This window comes from Gadus chalcogrammus, chromosome 7, assembly GCF_026213295.1.
Source record: "Gadus chalcogrammus isolate NIFS_2021 chromosome 7, NIFS_Gcha_1.0, whole genome shotgun sequence".
NCBI lineage: Eukaryota > Metazoa > Chordata > Actinopteri > Gadiformes > Gadidae > Gadus > Gadus chalcogrammus.
The window spans coordinates 13,130,022-13,146,912 of NC_079418.1; the positions used below are offsets into that span (position 1 = coordinate 13,130,022).

Consider the following 16,891-nt stretch of genomic DNA (forward strand, 5'->3'; position numbering starts at 1 on the left):
AAATAGATAACACTTGGTGAATTATACATTTATTTACTATTACTATTGAGTCGTTAAGTAGCCGGTAGGGGTCAGGAAGCCTACAGGTATGCAGTGTAAACATTGGGGATCGAATCCAGTATAGAATCAGAATCAGAATCAGAATTGCTTTTATTACATCATATTGTAAAAGCACACAAAAGTACAATTCTTGGGCTTGGTTCCTCAACAGCCACAAAGCAGCAAGACAAAGTAAATAAAGATAAGTAGAAAATAAAAATAAGTTAAGATAAGTAGCAGCATTGATCACAATAATAATAATAATAATAAACTTAAGTAGGTTATAATAAGAGAAACTAAGACATCGGTAATAAGTAATAATAAGTAATAAGTAAATAAGTAAAAGTGTAGTAAAGTGTAAAGTGTAGTGTTGAGTGTAAGTACCTTTCAGAGGGGAAACCCAACCTGGAATACAGCACTTCATTTTGCTCCAATTATGTCTGGTAAGGCATAATGGGAAAGCTTTACTATAAGGTTGCATCGTATAACTTTTCCTGTGAATTCCTTTGAGACTCTAAGACTGTGACTGAGGGCTACAGGGATAAAGTATTCAATTCAATTGAATTGTATTTGTATAGCCCTTAATCAAGGTACAGTCTCAAAGGGCTTAACAGGCGTTATATTTATGACACTGGTCCCTGACCCTGGCCCCCCAGAGGGCAAGAAAAACTCCCTTAATTAGCAAGGAAGAAATCTTGAGACTAAACGCAGAGTGGGGGATCCCTCCTTCCGGGGATGATCAGAAGTGTAATGGGTGCAATAATTGACGCACATACATGCATATATACAGGCAAAGCACATTCAATCGGTGATGGGGTGCTGGCCTGTTAACTGTAAGGAGAGTCCAGGCATCCAGTCGCAGTCACAGCAACACGCTATAGAACAGACAGAATAATGAATTAGAAGGGAAAACATTATCATGATCAGACAGAAACACTGACACACAAAGTAAAGTAGGGTGGACTGCGGTCGCTGTGTCTCAGGTGGGCTGGCAGCTGAAGAACCTGGTGAACTCGCTGCGTGGAGACCCCTCTGGTGTGAAGCTGACGCTGAAGAAACGGCCACAGAGCACGCTCACATCTACCCCCGCGCTGCTCAAGAACATGAGATGGAAGCCCCTAGCGCTGCAGGTGGGTCTCTCTCTCTCTCTCTCTCTCTCTCTCTCTCTCTCTCTCTCTCTCTCTCTCTCTCTCCCCCTCCCTCCCTCCCTCCCTCCCTCTCTCTCTCTCCCCCCCCCCTCTCTCTCTCTCCTTCTCTCTCTCTCTCTCTCTCTCTCTCCCCCTCCCTCCCTCCCTCCCTCTCTCTCTCTCTCTCTCTCCCCCCCTCTCTCTCTCTCCTTCTCTCTCTCTCTCTCTCTCTCTCTCTCTCTCTCTCTTCCTCCCTGAGTCACCATTACTCACTCCCGCATCGACACACCATCACTGACTCCTGTCTCTAACACCAGCCCGCCTCGAGCCTCCTCTTGGTCTGTCTCTCGCTCTCTCTTTCTCTTTGTTGTCTCTCTCTCTCTCGACGTCTGCTTCTCCCCATGCACTCTCCTCTCTCATTGTGGGCTTTTCTTAGGCAGATCTTTCTTCTAAATCTGGACTTAATGCGCCCTCCATCTGGTACTTTTGCTTCGCCAAACAAAATCATATTGTGTTCTTGAAGACTGAAAGGCACCATTTTCACAATCCTCTCTCTCATAGCTCTCTCGTTCTCTCTCTCTCTCTCTGTCTACTGCTCCCTCTCCCTCCTTCCCTCTGATGAACAGCCCATCTTCCCTCAGAGTCCCAGCAGTAGCGTTGCCACGCCAACAAGCACCCTCACCACCCCGTCCAGGAGAGACAGCTGTGCTCTGCAGGAACTCTACATCCCCCCTCCCCCTGCTGAGCCCTACACACCCAGGTACACAAACACAGGCACGCACACGCACGCACACGGTCTTGTCCATCTATATGTCTGTCTCAGCACCTGTCCATCCGTCTCTCTGTATGCCGGAGAGACGGATGGACAGCTAGTCTTCCGTGTGTGTGTCTTGGCGTCTGCCGCCTAGTGTGTGTTTCTGTGTCTGTCTTTCTGTCCATCTTTCGGTCTTGAGTGTCTGTCCGTCCCAGCGACTCTCTGTCTGTCCGTCGGTCTGTCTTGAGTGTCTGTCCGTCCCGGCACCTCTCTGTCTGTCCAGCGGCCTGTCTTCGTGTCCTCATCCCGGTCCGTGCTAGGGTTTGGCCCCTGGTCTATGAGACCCTGAACGTGAGCGTCTCCGGGCGGCAGTGGGTCAGGGGGTAGAGCCGGTCGACGGGTAACCGGATGGTTTCTAGTTTGATCCCCCGGCTCGAGTGTCGAGGTGTCCCCGAGCGAGACGCCTCACCCTGAAGGCTCCCGGGGAGGCGGCTGCGCGGTGGACTCCGCCGTCGGTGTGTGAACGTGCGAATGAACGGTCGTAGCTCGCTTTAGATAAAAGCGTCGGCAAAAAATCCCCTAAATGGTAAATAGTCTTAACGTCTCCGCCGCAGGGATGAGAAGGGCGAGCTGCCCGTGGACGAGCTCCAGCAGGACGTCCCGCTGGCCAAGGGCTCCGAGTCGCCCAACTCCTGCCTGGACCTGGAGTCCCGCGGCCGGCGCTTCCCCCCGCTCGAGGAGGACGCCGTGCTGTACTGCTACGAGTACGACCACAACCAGCGGCTGTCCCCGGGGCCCCGGGGCAGCACGCCCACCTACGGTGAGATCCCAGGCCTGCAGACACACACACACACACACACACACACACACACACACACACACACACACACACACACACACACACACACACACACACACACACACACACACACACACACACACACACACACACACACACACACATAAACATATATGTGCACACTCGCATGCACGCGGATTCATGCACACACGCACGCACACACACAAAAGCTAACTCGGCCTCTCCGAGACTTAGTTGCCAGCCTACATTGTTGTTCTGTCATGGTGTTACTGCTGCTTTGTTATGATTCTGTAGGTTATTGGTACAAGCAGCTTTCATCAATTCCATGTTAGTTTGTGTGTGTGCGTGCGTGCGTTTGTGCGTGCCTGTGTGTGTTTGTGTGCGTGCGTGCGTGTGTGCGTGCGCGTGTGAGACGTTGTTGGGCTCGGCCTGCTGTCCCGTACCGAGCCTGTGTGCGCTGTGTGCTGCAGGCAGACTCAGGCCCATCTCAATGCCCCTGGAATACAACTGGGTGGGAGACTGTGACGAGCCAATGAAGCTCAACAGAGAGAGCAGGAGAGGTGAGTGGGAGAAGGAGGGGCGGAGAGACGGAGAGAGAGAGAGAGGAGCAGAACACAGGAGCTGATGGGTAGTGGGTGGATGTCTCTGGATGTGGCCAGGGGGGTGTGTCTTCACCTCCACCCCTCACTCACAGCTAGCGGCAGCCAGTCGGGGCTGATCACATGCTAGATGTCCACCTTTTCCCTGTTGTCCGTTGCTATCACGCATGGGAATCGATCGCCTCCCCACAATCTCCACTCCTCCTCCTCCTCCTCCTCCAGCTCTTCGTCATCCTCCTCCTCTTCACTTCTATCCCACTCTTGATGTTCTCTCTCTCTCCTCTTCCTCCTAATTTCTCCTCCATCTCTCCCACTTCCCTTTGTCACCTTCTGTTGCTGATGCTGAAGGTATGCTGTTGCCTTGGTTACCGTCTATTTCTCTCCCCACATTTTGTCAGTTGCTGCTACAGTCGGCGTGGTGTGTGTACGTGGGTGTGTGTGTGTTTGTGTTTTTAGCGAGTGCTATGACACCAAACATGCTTATTTTCAGCTGCTGAGTGACGTATGTTTTGCCTTCAGAGGGTCTGCAGATATCAAGCTTGTTTATTTCCTTTGCATTTTAACTGCAGGATGTGAAAATATTTTATCTGAAAGACCGTCTGACAGCAGCCTCCATTGCACATAAAAAAAGGAGAAAAACCAAGATAACAACTGAAAGCTGCATTAAAAGTTGCCCCTACTACGTCACGACGAGAAAGATGTTAAGCGAACTAAATGTAAAGATCCGTCAAAAAAAGAAAATGAAGGAAACTAAGGTGTTTGTATCTGTGTGTGTGTGTGTGTGTGTGTGTGTGTGTGTGTGTGTGTGTGTGTGTGTGTGTGTGTGTGTGTGTGTGTGTGTGTGTGTGTGTGTGTGTGTGTGTGTGTGTGTGTTTGTGTGTGTGTGTAGATAACTCTCTGCTGCGCTATGCCAGTGAGGACCGCAGCACAGGCCAGGAGGACTACATGTCGGCACGCAGCCTGGGCCACGGCCGACGCAAGAGTGACAAGGCAGCAAGCCCCGCCCACTACACGCTGGTCCCCGCCCTCCAGATGGACGTCTCCATGTCCACGTCCAGCTCTGACTCCGCCTCTCTTTACAAGGTCCCCGCCACACACCCAAACGTCCCCGTTGATGAAGTCACACATATTAAGATGTGTGTTTGCACAGGAAACCCACGAGTCCCATTGGACCTCATTATATCTGGCTCCTCCCCTTCACAGGTGTTCGAGCGCTCCTCAATCCGCTCCAGGTCCAAGAAGAAGAGCACAGGTGAGACACTTTGATGTTGATGCCATAAGACGGCAGGTGTCAATGAAGCGGATAGAGTATGAGTTAACACTGTGTACTTTGTTCTAATAAAAACAATATAGATCATCAATATATAATTATATATAATTATATACAATATATAATAACAATAATATAGATACAGTAATTCAGTACCTGGGCCTTACCTATCTAATAGAAGATATGATAAAATATATTTTTAATACATTTACTTCATGTCTTTATATTATATTTGATGTCTAGTTATGTCCATAATTAAATTCTATTAAAAAGATTTTATTCGTATAGCCCTTAATCACCGGTACAGTCTCAAAGGCCTTAACAGGCCATATATTTATGACACTGGTCCAGGACCCTAGCCCCCCAGAGGGCAAGAAAAATTAATTAGCAAGGAAGAAACCTTGAGAAGAGACGCAGAGCGGGGATCCCACTCTAACCCTTCCAGGGCTCATCAGGAGTGCAATGGGTGTCATAATTGACATCCATCCATCCATATATACATGCATAAGCCATAACCATCCCAAAAAATACCAAAGCATGTGCAGCATCCCACTATAGGGCGTAGGCTTCTAAGGACGTCGTGAGAATACCATTTCTTTCTGAGGGGGGGGGGGGGGGATTATTACTAGTACTACAAAGGCCCCGCATTGAGACGACACCGCGTATGGGTTGTTCTGACCTCCTTTCCAGTCCTCTCCGTGCCCGAGAACCCCATGTCCCTGGTCAGTAAGAGACGCATCTCCTGCAAGGACCTGGGCCAGGGCGAGGAGTGCGAGGGCTGGCTGTGGAAAAAGAAGGACGCCAAGACCTACTTCTCCCAGAGGTGGAAGAAGTACTGGTTCATTCTGAAGGGCAGCTGCCTGTACTGGTACCGGAACGAGGAGGTGAGCGCGCCGGGCGAACAGGGCCACCAGGGTGTGTCCGGAATGGAAGGAGGGAAAGTAGACGAGAATGAGTTTAGTGTTTGATCAGTGTTTTGTTTACCTTTTTGTGTCGCAGGACGAGAAGGCGGAAGGCTTCGTGAGTCTCCCCGAGTTTAAGATCGACCGTGCCACCGAATGCAGAAAGAAGTTGTGAGTGTTACACGTTACACATCGTTGCTCCCTCAGAGCCAGGTGGAATAAGGATCCCGTTAGCATTGTATTATAAAACGACTGCAAATTGTGCTATTTATGTAGAATATCAGCACATTTGCACTGCCATAGTTGCCAAATATGTGGCTTTATAAATATATAACTATATTTAATATTCCAATGAAAGACATTTCAAGTGCACAAGTGCACTGACATAGCAAGCCATTGAAATTGAATCATTAAATGGTGCCGACTGTTATTACTCTTGGGATTTGGATTGTGTTGCGTGTATCACTAAAAATATTGTGATAATCATAGCAATTGGTGCTGTAGCTGTCAGCTAGGCAATTATACATTCGAAACATAATTGCTTTTATATTCATTTTAGTCCCATTGCCTTCCTCCGTTCTGCTTTGTATTCACATTCTAGTTATTCATACCAATTTCCAATAAAAAATGAGACGCACTTTCTAAACATGTCTCGGGATAACAACCTGTTTGTGAGGGCATGCTAATACTAGGGCATGGTTTTTGGATTTTCCTTCTAATATGAGCGAGAGAAATTAAAGTAAAATCTCCTCATCAGTGCTCGTGGAATTCATTCTAATTTGAAATAACGACGATGCCACATGGATCACAATTAGCAGATCAACAAACAGCCCCCTCTGCTCCTCATGCAATGTTCCTCCATGTGTTGCTCATCTCCATGACGCCGCTCTCTGCACATCCACCTCCAGTGCCTTCAAGGCCTGCCATCCCCGAATCAAGAGCTTCTACTTTGCTGCAGAAAACGTCGATGACATGGTCCGGTAGGTTCGGTGTGTGTGTGTGTGTGTTTGTCTGTGTCTGTGTCTCTGTCTGTGTGTGCTTGCGGGTGGTGAGAGAGGTTAATGTTAAGTGGTTGTGACGGGGGGGAGTGTGTATAGAATAGATGTGAGGTGTGTGCGTGGAAGTGAGGCGTCAGTGCAGGGTCAGTCTGTGGGTCATGGTCAGGTCTGTGACGGTCGTGTTGTGGTTGTGTGTTTTGTGGTTGTGTGACGGTCATGTTGTGGTTGCGTGTTGTGGTTGTGTGACGCTCGTGTTGTGGTTGTGGGTTGTTGTTGTGTGACGATCGTGTTGTGGCTGTCTGTTGCGGTTGTGTGTTGTGGTTGTGTGTTGTGGCTGTGTGACGGTTGTGGTTTTGTGTTGTGGTTGTGTGATGGTTATGTTTTGGTTGTGTGTTGTGGCTGTGTGACGGTTGTGTTGTGGTTGTGTGACGGTCATGTTATGGTTGTGTGTTGTGGTTGTGTGTCGGTCGTGTTGTGGTTGTGTGACGGTCATGTTATGGTTGTGTGTTGTGGTTGTGTGACGGTTGTTTTGTGGTTGTGGGACGGTCGTCTTGTGGTTGTGTGTTGTGGACGGTTGTGTGTTGTGGTTGTGTCTCGGTCGTGTTGTGGTTGTGTGTTGTGGTTGTGTGTTGTGGTTGTGTGTCGGTCGTGTTGTGGTTGTGTGACGGTGGTGTTGTGGTTGTGTGTTGTGGTTGTGTGTCGGTGGTGTTGTGGTTGTGTGACGGTGGTGTTGTGGTTGTGTGTTGTGGTTGTGTGACGGTCGTGTTGTGGTTGTGTGTCGTGGTTGTGTGACGGTCGTGTTGTGGTTGTGTGTCGTGGTTGTGTGTCGGTCGTGTTGTGGTTGTGTGACGGTGGTGTTGTGGTTGTGTGTTGTGGTTGTGTGACGGTCGTGTTGTGGTTGTGTGTGTGGTCTGTGTCGGTCGTGTTGTGGTTGTGTGTGTGGTTGTGTGTCGGTCGTGTTGTGGTTGTGTGACGGTTGTGTTGTGGCTGTGTGGGTCCGCAGGTGGCTGAGCCGTCTGTCGATGGCCGCCGCTGGCTTTGCCCCGCAACAGGAGAGGGTCCCCCAGGACCAAGGTGAGGCCAAGCACACACACACACACACACACACACACACACACACACACACACACACACACACACACACACACACACACACACACACACACACACACACACACACACACACACTATGATAGTGCGAGTTACAGTCCCACTTGCCGTTAGACTATGAGGCTGTGTTCGTGTGCTATCGGTTCTCAGTAATATGATTTAAATGTAACACTGTTCCAACCGCCCACCCAAAGCACCGTTTTAAACCGACCCTGAGATGTGTTGAGAGATCCTGTGGACATGTCGCCTGATCGAGTAGGTGTTTATCGCGGCGCAAAGTTGTTTACAGATTCTTCGCTTTGCTTTAGATCTAGTGAAAGTACAGCTTGAGTCTGGACTAAATGCCACGCAACCAACAGGGTCAAGTATGCATCATCTTCCAGTCTGGCCGTTTAACAAAATCAACACTTGGACCAAGTTTTATTACTGGGAAGAAGTAGGCTAATTGGTCTGTGTAGGCTAACAACTTAAAGGGCGTTCGTTTAACTCCCTGACCAAAGGATCTTGGTTCAAACTCAACCCCTAACCCATAACTGCTTATTGATAGTTAGGTATCTCTGCTGTGTACTGTGCATAAAAGGGTCTGCTATATATTAACTTAAAAGATGTGTCTCATTCTAGACATGTGTGTCTCTCTGTGGCGTTGTTAACACCAATGTTTCCTTGTTGTCAGACTACTGGAGTGAGAGTGACCATGAAGACACAGAGCTGAACGCAGTGCCTAAACAGGACAGCCCACCTCCACCCTACGACACCTACCCCAGACCCTCCTCGGTCAGTCTGTATGTGTGTGGGTGGTCTGTGTGTGTCTTTGTGTGTGTGTGTGTGTGTGTGTGTGTGTGTGTGTGTGTGTGTGTGTGAGTGTGTATGGGGTTGGGGGGGGGGGGGGGTGTGTGTGGGTGTGAGAGTGTTTGTGTCAGTGATTAGTGAGTGAAGATGTTTGATTGTGTGTGTTTGATTGTGTGTGTGTGTGTGGTGTGTGGTGTGTGTGTGTGTGTGGTGTGTGTGTGTGTGTGTGTGTGTGTGTGTGTGTGTGTGTGTGTTTGAGTGAGTCACTGTATGTGTTTGATTGTGTGTGTTTGATGGTGTGTGTGTGTGTGCGCGTTTGAATGAGTCACTGAAAGTGTTCGATTGTGTGTGTGTGTGTGTGTGTGTGTGTGTGTGTGTGTGTGTGAATGAGTCACTGAAAGTGTTCAATTGTGTGTGTGTGTGTGTTGTGTGTGTGTGTGTGTGTGTGTGAATGAGTCACTGAAAGTGTTCAATTGTGTGTGTGTGTGCGCGTTTGAGTGAGCCACTGTTATTATTTGATTGTGTGCGTGTGTGTGGGTGGGTGTTTGATTAAGTGCACATAAAGCATGCTTAATGTATAACGCACCCGATGTACACGCTGACTTACTCTGTTTCCTTTTAAAAAAAAAAAAACCTCCACCCACCGTCGGACGGGACGTAGGCGAGTCCTTACATGGAGGCCAAACACAGCCACCGCTCCTCTTCCGACACCTTCCACTCCCGCTCCTCCCACGAGGACTACCGCCCCTCCTCCTCCCAGGACTACCTCCCCTCCTCCGCCCACGAGGACTACCACCCCTCCTCCGCCCAGGACTACCACCCCCCCTCCGGCCATGAGGACTACCACCCCTCCTCCCAGGACTACCTCCCCTCCTCCCAGGACTACCTCTCCTCCTCCGCCCAGGACTACCAGGAAGGCAGCGTCAGCAACAACAACGGCAGCGTTTCCCCGGGCGACCTCCGCCACCCCCGGCCGGACCGGCAGTCCACGCTGCCGTCCCACCGCACCGCCCTGATGCTGGAGAGCTACGTCCCCGCCCGGCTCCCCCCGAGACCCTCCCTGGACGGGGAGGGGGGCGGCGGTGGGAAGCACCGCAGCTTCACCCTGCCCCGGGACAGCGGGCTGCACGCCATCCTGGCGGCGGCGGGCAACATGGCGGAGCGGGGGGAGCCGGGGGGCTACAGGATGGAGCGCCCCGCCCACGGAGGTCGGTAGCTGCCCAGCACACACACACACACACACACACACACACACACACAGCACACACACACACACACACACTCGATGGGTTGATGCTCCATCAAAACCACAGGGACACTCGCACTCTTATGGCTCAAGATCTACTTTTACATTTCGGGGGTTTTGCGGTCGCTTTTATCCAAAGCGGCCTACACCATTCGTACACACATACACACACCGACGGCGGAGTCGACCACGCAGGGCGACAGCCCGCTCGTCGGGAGCAGTCAGTGAGGCGTCTTGCTCAGGGACACCACGACACTCAGCTAGGAGGAGCCCGGGGATCGAACTAGCAACCTCCCGGTTAGATCACGATCAAAGAAATGGTTGCAGAGAAAACTGGGTTGACCGTTTACATTTCTTTTTGGGGTTTGTTGTCTATTATGATATGAATTTGAATTCGATCACAACTGTCCCACTTTTGACTTAACATGCACGGACGTCCTGATCGTCACTGTGAGCGTGTTTGTTTCACACCGTCACTGCTACCAACCAAATGTGTGGCCGTGTGCATTCAGCACATGCACTTAGCGGTGCACGTTGAGGAGCGCTATCGCCATGCGTATGGCCTGTGTAGCTAGCCCGGCGTTGTGCGCGGTTAAGTGGCGACCGTCCCGTCTCTGCCTGGCTACACTGGAGCAGCCCCCCCCCCGGGCCCCTCCCGAGGGCCCCTCACAAGGGGCCTACATAATGAGGGAGAGTCCCAGTGTCCTCATTCACAGCACTTTAGCAGGGCAGCACAGCAGCTCTTTCTCTTATGCCCGCTCACCATTTCTCTTCCTAGCTACTGATCTCGCTCTCTATCTCTTTCTCTCTTTCGCTGCCCTGCCATCGCTCGCCATGTTAATGTTTCGATCACCTCTTTCTCGACCCACCCATTACTAACCCACTCAATCTGTCTCCCTCTATTAATGGATCTCTTTCTCTATCCATCTATCTCTCGCCGATTCTCTCTATCCATGTCTCTCTTTCTCTCCCAAGCGCCCCCGGCTCTCTCTCTCTCTCTCTCTCTCTCTCTCTCTCTCTCTCTCTCTCTTCTCTCTCTCTCTCTCTCTCTCCTCTCTATCTCTCTCTCTCTCTCTCTCTCTCTCTCTCTCTCTCTCTCTCTCTCTCTCTCTCTCTCTCTCTCTCTCGCTCCCTCTCTCTCTCTCTCTCCCTCTCTCTCTCCTCTCTCCTTCTCTATCTCTCTCTCTCTTCTCTCTCTCTCTCTCTCTCTCTCTCTCTCTCTCTCTCTCTCTCTCTCTCTCTCTCTCTCTCTCTCTCGCTCCTTCTCGCATCTATCTTTTTATTTTTATTTCTCTCTTCTTCTCCCTTTTTAACTAACCCTCACTCTCTCTCCTTTGGGTTCTCTCACTGTCTCTCTCTCCTCCCCCCTTTCTCTCTTCTGCTCTTTCTCGTCCTCACCCGATATATAAAGATGTCACCGTGCCCCGGGGCTCTGTGATTGGACGGTGAAGCGAGCAGGAGCCCTTTCAGTACACATTAGCTTTGAATGAAGTCAAAGCATTGAGCCCCAGGGAGGCGGACCCTTTTCCATTACCCCCCTGTCCCCATTGGCCCGCTGCGCCGCCATTCACTTTCCCTGCCGCTCCTGGTTCAAAGCAGAATGGAGTGTGTGTATGTGTGTGGCCTGATTCCCAGGACAGACCCAAAGCATTGTCTCTCACTGTGTGTCTCCAATGTAAAGGAAAGATTCCTAGTGCAAGGGATTCCTGGCTCAAGAGCTCCAGAACTCCTCATTATTATCACTTGGAATTTCACATGATCATCACTGATTCAGATGTTTGATTTATGAATCCATCGTTCTATATATTGGTTAGACATGTCGTGTACAGATGCTTTGACGTTTGAGTCATTTAGGTTGCATTAAAATGCAAACATATAATGCTCTATGCTCCAGACCTGAAATGCATACCAGCTATAATTGACACAACAAGAAATTAGAACAAAATAAACGTTTTTTATGATATTGATATTGATTTATAATTGCAATAAGCAATCATATTTAATTGATATCCCATTCCTTACCGTTGGCCAAAAGTGTCTTAGTGCAATGTAAGATGAGTTCCGCTAGAGGGCAGTATTTATTAACAATCATTAAGGGCTTTACCGTCTACCCCCCACAGACAATGGTTATAGATGTTTCTGCTGGGGACTAAGTTAACAAAATGACATACTGACATGGCATTGCATTTCATTGGCGTATCTGTAGTATCACTGGAAAAACCTGGGCAGACCATTATAGTATATTGATGAGGATATCGATTTTTATCCGTTATTTTAGCCATGAATTTGTGTACGGTGACTACTTTGAATAATTAGTTTTTAATCATAAACTTTTTCTCCTTCCAAATGTCCGCCCGGTGTATCTGCCTAGACGGGGAGCGGGAGCGCAGGCTGCAGGCCGACTCTCTGGGGGATCTCTACCGGGCTCTGGAGCGGGCCAGTGTGTCCCCCGGCGCCGACCCCAGGCCTGGCGCGCGCCTGGAGTACAAGCGCTCCTTCGTCCGGCGCACCAACGACCCCCTGCTGAGCGAGAAGCTCCACCGGCTCCGCGTGCTGCACAGCTCGCTGAAGGTACCGCTCACAACCCCTCGATGAGTTTAACGTTAACGTTAACGTTAACGATAAATTATGCATTTCTCTTGTTAAATATATTCAAACATACTATTCAAATAGTTTGAAATAGTACACACTGCAAATGAGTTAATATTAGCAGAGGTGCTGTCAAATTAATGACCATTTGCAGTCATTAAAGGACGACTTCATGGTTTTTCATCCTCAAAATCCATATTTTGAGCCTAAGAGAATAATACAGACAATTTTTTTTTAAATTGGTCAAGTATCGAACGAGAACGCTGCAGTTGTAATCTCTGAAAGCTGCCTTAATGTTATCTTTTAGGGCAGGGGTCCCCTTTCCTTTATTTTTTCTCAGTAATTATTTTGTGGGCCATAAATCTGGGCCGGGTTTGGCCCGCGGGCCGCCTATTGGAAACCATGGCTTTAGGGCGACTAAGCCTGTGATCCTACATCCTTTAATGTACTTGTTTTGGACACTGACCGGTTCTGATTATCTTCCATCATTATGGAACAGATCCCTACAGAGAAATACAACTTTATTCTTTACCCTTCACTGCTCCGGCTGTTTGTTATTGTGTCCTTCACCCAATATTTGAGATGACACTAAGCAATGATTTCTGTAGTCCAACACAACCGACTCTCCTCTCTCCAGCTCTAACCCACGTTTCAACCATTCCCTTCCTCAAACAACTCAACTATCGCGAGACTTCTCTTTGCGCGAGACCTTGTTTGACACAACAAACCAAGGTCGAGCAAAAGGTAAAGAAACAAGGTTAAAGTTCAGATTTGAACATTTGCTTTGCAGAGTCCTCAGCCCAGAGATCCATCGTTGGGATTCTTTGGATAGAGCGGATGAATCCTCCCCACACCACTGACTGACCTGTGCCTCAGTCCATCAGCTGCCCTGCAAACCAGTCAGCCACCCTGCCTACCTGCAAAGCAGTCAGTCAGCTTGACCTTGCCTACCTGCAAACCAGTCAGTCAGCTTTACCTTGCCTACCTGCAAACAAGTCAGCCACCCTGACCACCTGCAAACCAGTCAGTCAGCCACCCTGTCTACCTGCAAACCAGTCAGTCAGCTTTACCCTGCCTACCTGAAAACCAGTCAGTCAGTTTGTCGCCTTGCCTAGCTACCAGTCCCCCTGCCTACCTGCAAACCAGTCAGTCAGTTTTCCACCCTGCCTAGCTACCAGTCACCCTGCCTACCTGCAAACCAGTCTGTCAGCTTTACCCTGCCTACCTGAAAACCAGTCTATCAGTCAGCCAGCCACTCTGCAAACCAATCAGTATGCTTTATTCTGCCTACCTGCAAATCAGTCAGTCAGCCGCCCTGCAAACCAGTCACTCAGCCACCCTGCCACCCTGCAAACCAGCCAGCCAGTGTGCCGCCCTGCCTAGCTACCAGTCACCCTGCCTACCTGCAAACCAGCCAGTCAGCCACCCTGCCTACCTGCAAACCAGTAAGTCAGCTTTACCCTGCCTACCTGCAAACCAGCCAGCCAGTGTGCCGCCCTGCATAGCTACCAGTCACCCTGCCTACCTGCAAACTAGTCCATCGCTAAGCCAACCTGCCTAGCTACAAGTCACCATGCCTAACTGTAAATCAGTCAGTATGTCAGTGAGCCAGTCAGTCAGTGAGCCAGCTGCCCCATCCTCCCCCAGAGACCAGAGGTTTCTTCCAGCCTTCCTCTGCATCTCTGCTCCAGCAGTGTCCCTCAGTACAGGCCTTGAGGGCAATGGACAGGCTCCCCCGCTCGTGCAAGAGCCTCTTCCATCCCGCTCGCCCTCTCTCCCCCCCCCCCCCCCCCTCTCTTTTAAAAAGATGAAAGTATACCGCACAATGCAAAAAATTGAAAGCGATGATCTCTCGTTGGATATTAGTGAAGAAGATAGACGTCGCCGTTTGCACATCTGCACTTTGTGTCCATCTGAATTCAAAAGCCTTTTATTTTGTAAGGTTTATTTGCATGGCCGTTCCCCCTTTTTCTGTGAATGAAATGATTTGATTCAGCTTTTGTACAGTGTTTCTAGGGATGGTGATCTCACAGCTGTACAGACCAACTGTATTTTTCAGGAGTTCATTATGCATGTGTGTATTTTCAATAATGTCCGATCCTCATGTATATAGGTTGCTAGGTATATATATATTTTATATTACGTGTGATACAATGGCAGTGAGTACATCCTGTTTTGGGGTACAGATGTTGTGAATCCAGTGCTGCCCCTCAGTGATTGTACTCTGCCATGAATGATGAAATTGAATAAGTAAAAAAATCGAAGTCTCCAATATTGTGGCACTGAAACATAAACCCTGGCAATAACAAGCCCATATTGTCGATTCTAAAGCAATGATCAGAGTTGACCTGTCTATTTTTGTATGCATGCCTTCCACTTGAATGTTTGTAAATGGTTTTGCAGTCCTGAAGATGTCTGATCTGGATACCACCCGTGTTAACCCAGCTTCTACATTGTGTTTTTTTAATAACTATTCACTGTTATACGGTTTACTTCGAGAAGTACTCTCCTCGAGAGATGGATAACTGTATTTATATAATGTTCAGTGTATGAGCATGCATGTGAAGCTAAAGTGGAATACAACGCCATTGAAGTGGGACTGACAGTGTTCAGTGTGCTATATTGTACGTAGCGTACTTTTGTATTCAATAAAACGAAGTCTTGCTTCATGCCTGTTGCTTTTTCTAAATGGGTGCGTTTTCAATTGAAACGGGCGGAATCCAAATAATGCAAATTGACAGGAATAACATAAAAGTACAAAATGGGCCATCTCTTTGTTATTATTTATTATATTTTTCTTAACAAGCGATATGGTTTAACACAGATAGCAGTGTGACAGCCATCGTTATCACATTTACGTCCCAGCGTGCCCTGCTACATTTCATGACAGCATTTCAAATCAGTCATATGGTTGGTTAATTAGTTTAAATTCGGTTTAGTATAAACATTTAAATCACATTCTTTATGGACCTAAAAGGGGTTTCAAAATGACAATATTTAAGGTAAATTGGTTATTTATAATGGCTACTTTCAGAATAACAACTCTTAAAGGTTCCATGATGTACTTGATGGTGATGCTTAGACCATGCATATCATGTTTCCGAGTTTAATTATTATTGAAAGTTTTATCAAACGTTTAAACATTTTAAAACTGCACTGCGTGAAATTGTGTGTGCCCACAATCATGGTTTGTGGTTTTTGGTGATCAAGCTGTGAAGGATATGAGAAAAAACACACATTATACTCTCCCTCTATCTTTCTCTCTCTCTCCTGCTCCTGCCTCTCCTTTCATGCTACTTTGCCTGTCACATTCTACCATCATAGTTCAATGATGGAAAAAAGCAACAATACACATGATAACTCCAGTTCATATTTTGTAAACAGGCTTTTAACAACATTTATGAAGGATTCTGAACATATACGACTGACACATGCATGGGAACATAATATCTTATAATAAATGCAGTATTGTTTAGTGATATAGGCATAAGGAAGCTTTTTTTAAATAGCAAAATAAATAATGATATAGAGTTTTAGGAGATCCTTTATTCTGTAATTATTCTGTAAAGTGAGCTATCTACATTATAAACAACATAGTTGGATTAGGGTTTTGCCGATATCTTTCTCTTGCCATTGAATATCCTCAAAACAGGTGCCCTTATTCGCTGAATGCTCATGCCGTATATGGCTGGATTAAGAATGGGGGGGAATATCAAAAAGTAGAGAGACATAAAGCTCCTACTTTCAAAGGTCAAATGACTTAACTCAAATCGACTCTGTGCTATTTCAAAGAAGCAGCCGATGGCGTAGTTAACCAGGGTCAAAAGGTGGGGAGTGCAGGTCCGCAGTGCTTTAGACTGAGACTCTCGAGATGAGAAAACACAGATCTTCAGAATGTGCCCGTACGTGTAAAAGATAAGTACTATCTGTGGTACCGTGTACAAAAACACGGATACTATGCCCACGATGTTCATGTACCCCGTGTCTGAACAGGACAGTCTAACCAGCGAGTAGTTAAGACAGTATAACCTCTCGATGACGGGCTGACAGAAGCGGAGGTTGAGCGTTAAGGAGAACATGGCCAGGAAAGCCACGAACGGCAACAGCCAGGTCAGGGTGATGATCTTGTACACCTTGCTCAGGGGCATGGCGGTGTGGTAGTGCAGTGGCCGGCAGATGGCCACGTAGCGGTCGTAGCTCATCGCTGCGAGGATGGTGAACTCAACGATGGCGTAGGTGTGCACGGTGAAGACCTGCAGCAGGCAGCTGGACAGGGTCATCTGGTGAGACCGCGACAGGATGTGTTTCAGCATGGCGGGCAGCAGGGCCGTGCTGCCGTACAGCCCGTTAGCGGCCAGGTTACACACCAGCAGGTACATGGGCTCATGCAGGCTCTTCTGCAGCACGATCAACCCTATCAACGACGTGTTCTCCACAATAATGACGATGTACAGAAAGAAGAAAAGGCAAAAGTACACAGAGTTCAAGCTCTCCATGCCGGAGAAGGAGGCCATAGTGAATGTGGTCACGCCTAATTCAGACACGTTTGTCATGGTGATACAAATGTGTGCAGGAGCTGAGGAAATAAAAACGTAGCCGTTTACACATTGTGAATGCAGAACTTATTTAGAAAGATAAAGAAATTGAC

At 48.3% G+C, this 16,891-nt stretch overlaps 1 protein-coding gene across 1 annotated transcript in view; it reads left to right on the forward strand.

Annotated features, from left to right (window-relative positions):
- Positions 1-16,257, forward strand: part of LOC130385976 (connector enhancer of kinase suppressor of ras 2-like) — a 28,524-nt gene extending 12,267 nt beyond the window's left edge. Inside the window, exons 9-24 of the mRNA XM_056594764.1 lie at positions 1,023-1,169; positions 1,793-1,926; positions 2,535-2,740; positions 3,211-3,300; positions 4,229-4,422; positions 4,543-4,591; positions 5,300-5,493; positions 5,609-5,682; positions 6,420-6,491; positions 7,513-7,583; positions 8,293-8,393; positions 9,070-9,213; positions 9,289-9,616; positions 12,026-12,225; positions 16,137-16,145; positions 16,237-16,257. Of these exons, the coding sequence (XP_056450739.1) occupies positions 1,023-1,169; positions 1,793-1,926; positions 2,535-2,740; positions 3,211-3,300; positions 4,229-4,422; positions 4,543-4,591; positions 5,300-5,493; positions 5,609-5,682; positions 6,420-6,491; positions 7,513-7,583; positions 8,293-8,393; positions 9,070-9,213; positions 9,289-9,616; positions 12,026-12,225; positions 16,137-16,145; positions 16,237-16,257 (2,034 nt within the window). The remainder of the gene's footprint in view (positions 1-1,022; positions 1,170-1,792; positions 1,927-2,534; positions 2,741-3,210; positions 3,301-4,228; positions 4,423-4,542; positions 4,592-5,299; positions 5,494-5,608; positions 5,683-6,419; positions 6,492-7,512; positions 7,584-8,292; positions 8,394-9,069; positions 9,214-9,288; positions 9,617-12,025; positions 12,226-16,136; positions 16,146-16,236) is intronic.
- Positions 16,258-16,891: the final 634 nt, after the last annotated feature.